This window comes from Nicotiana sylvestris, chromosome 1, assembly GCF_000393655.2.
Source record: "Nicotiana sylvestris chromosome 1, ASM39365v2, whole genome shotgun sequence".
Taxonomy (NCBI): Eukaryota; Viridiplantae; Streptophyta; class Magnoliopsida; order Solanales; family Solanaceae; genus Nicotiana; species Nicotiana sylvestris.
In genome coordinates, this window is record NC_091057.1 from 134,815,096 (window position 1) to 134,816,093 (window position 998).

The following is a 998-nucleotide window of genomic DNA, read 5'->3' on the forward strand; positions in this document are numbered from 1 at the left end:
GACTCTGAATCTTTTAATAAATAATCTCGTTTCGATTGTTACTTTAAGTTGGAAAAAACTCGCTTATATATACCCTTTCCGGGGGTGTAGGTAAAAAGGAGGTGTGACACTCACACTGCACTCCCATGGCCTCTCTACTTGATCCCTCAACAAAGTTGAAAGCCAGTGAAGGTACCTTACTTACAGACCCCACTCAATACAGAAAGCTGGTGGGAAAGCTGAACTTCCTCACCAACACACGACTTGATATTGCCTACAATGTCCAATATTTCAGCCATACATGCAAAGTCCTCGAGATTCTCATCTCAAAGTTGCCATGCATATACTTAGATATTTGAAAGGTGATCCTGGTATGGGGATTTTTCTTTCGAACAGTGGAGATTATAGACTAAGAGCTTTTTGTGACTCAAATGGGGCAGCTTGCCCCAAGACTAGAAAATCAGTTAGCGGTTATATTGTATTACTTGGAGACAGTCCAATTAGTTGGAAATCGATGAAACAGTTCACTGTGACACTAAGCTCTGCAAAGGCAGGGTACAGATCTGCAAGAAAGGTAGTTGCAGAGCTTGTTTGGTTGTCTTAAGCTTTTGGAGGAACTAACTATACCCTTGAGTCTTCCCATTCCAGTATACTGTGATAATCAACCAGCCCTGCACATCGCCAGAAATTCAATGTTTCATGAACGAGCAAAATACATAGAGGCCGATTGCCATTTTGTAAGGGATAAGGTCGTTGAAGAATTAATCTCTCTACACTATGTCCATACAAACAATCAGCTTGTAGATATACTCACCAAATTCCTGACAGGCATCAAACATTCGTCACTGCTTCACAAGTTGGAAATGAGTACCTTCCTTCCAACTTTTGGGGGGGGGGGGTGTTAAGATTAGAACTTGAATATAATTATTTAACTAGTAGCCATATCGCTAGGATTAGCTATGGCTATTTTTGCAGTTAGTTAGTTAGGTTGTTAGTGCTAGTTTTGTAAGTAGTGTCAC

At 40.6% G+C, this 998-nt stretch overlaps 1 protein-coding gene across 1 annotated transcript; it reads left to right on the plus strand.

Annotated features, from left to right (window-relative positions):
- The first annotated feature begins 280 nt into the window (after positions 1-280).
- Positions 281-583, plus strand: LOC138874709 (uncharacterized mitochondrial protein AtMg00810-like). Its single transcript, XM_070153488.1, has one exon. It carries the CDS (start codon positions 281-283, stop codon positions 581-583), a length of 303 nt encoding a protein of 100 aa, XP_070009589.1.
- Positions 584-998: the final 415 nt, after the last annotated feature.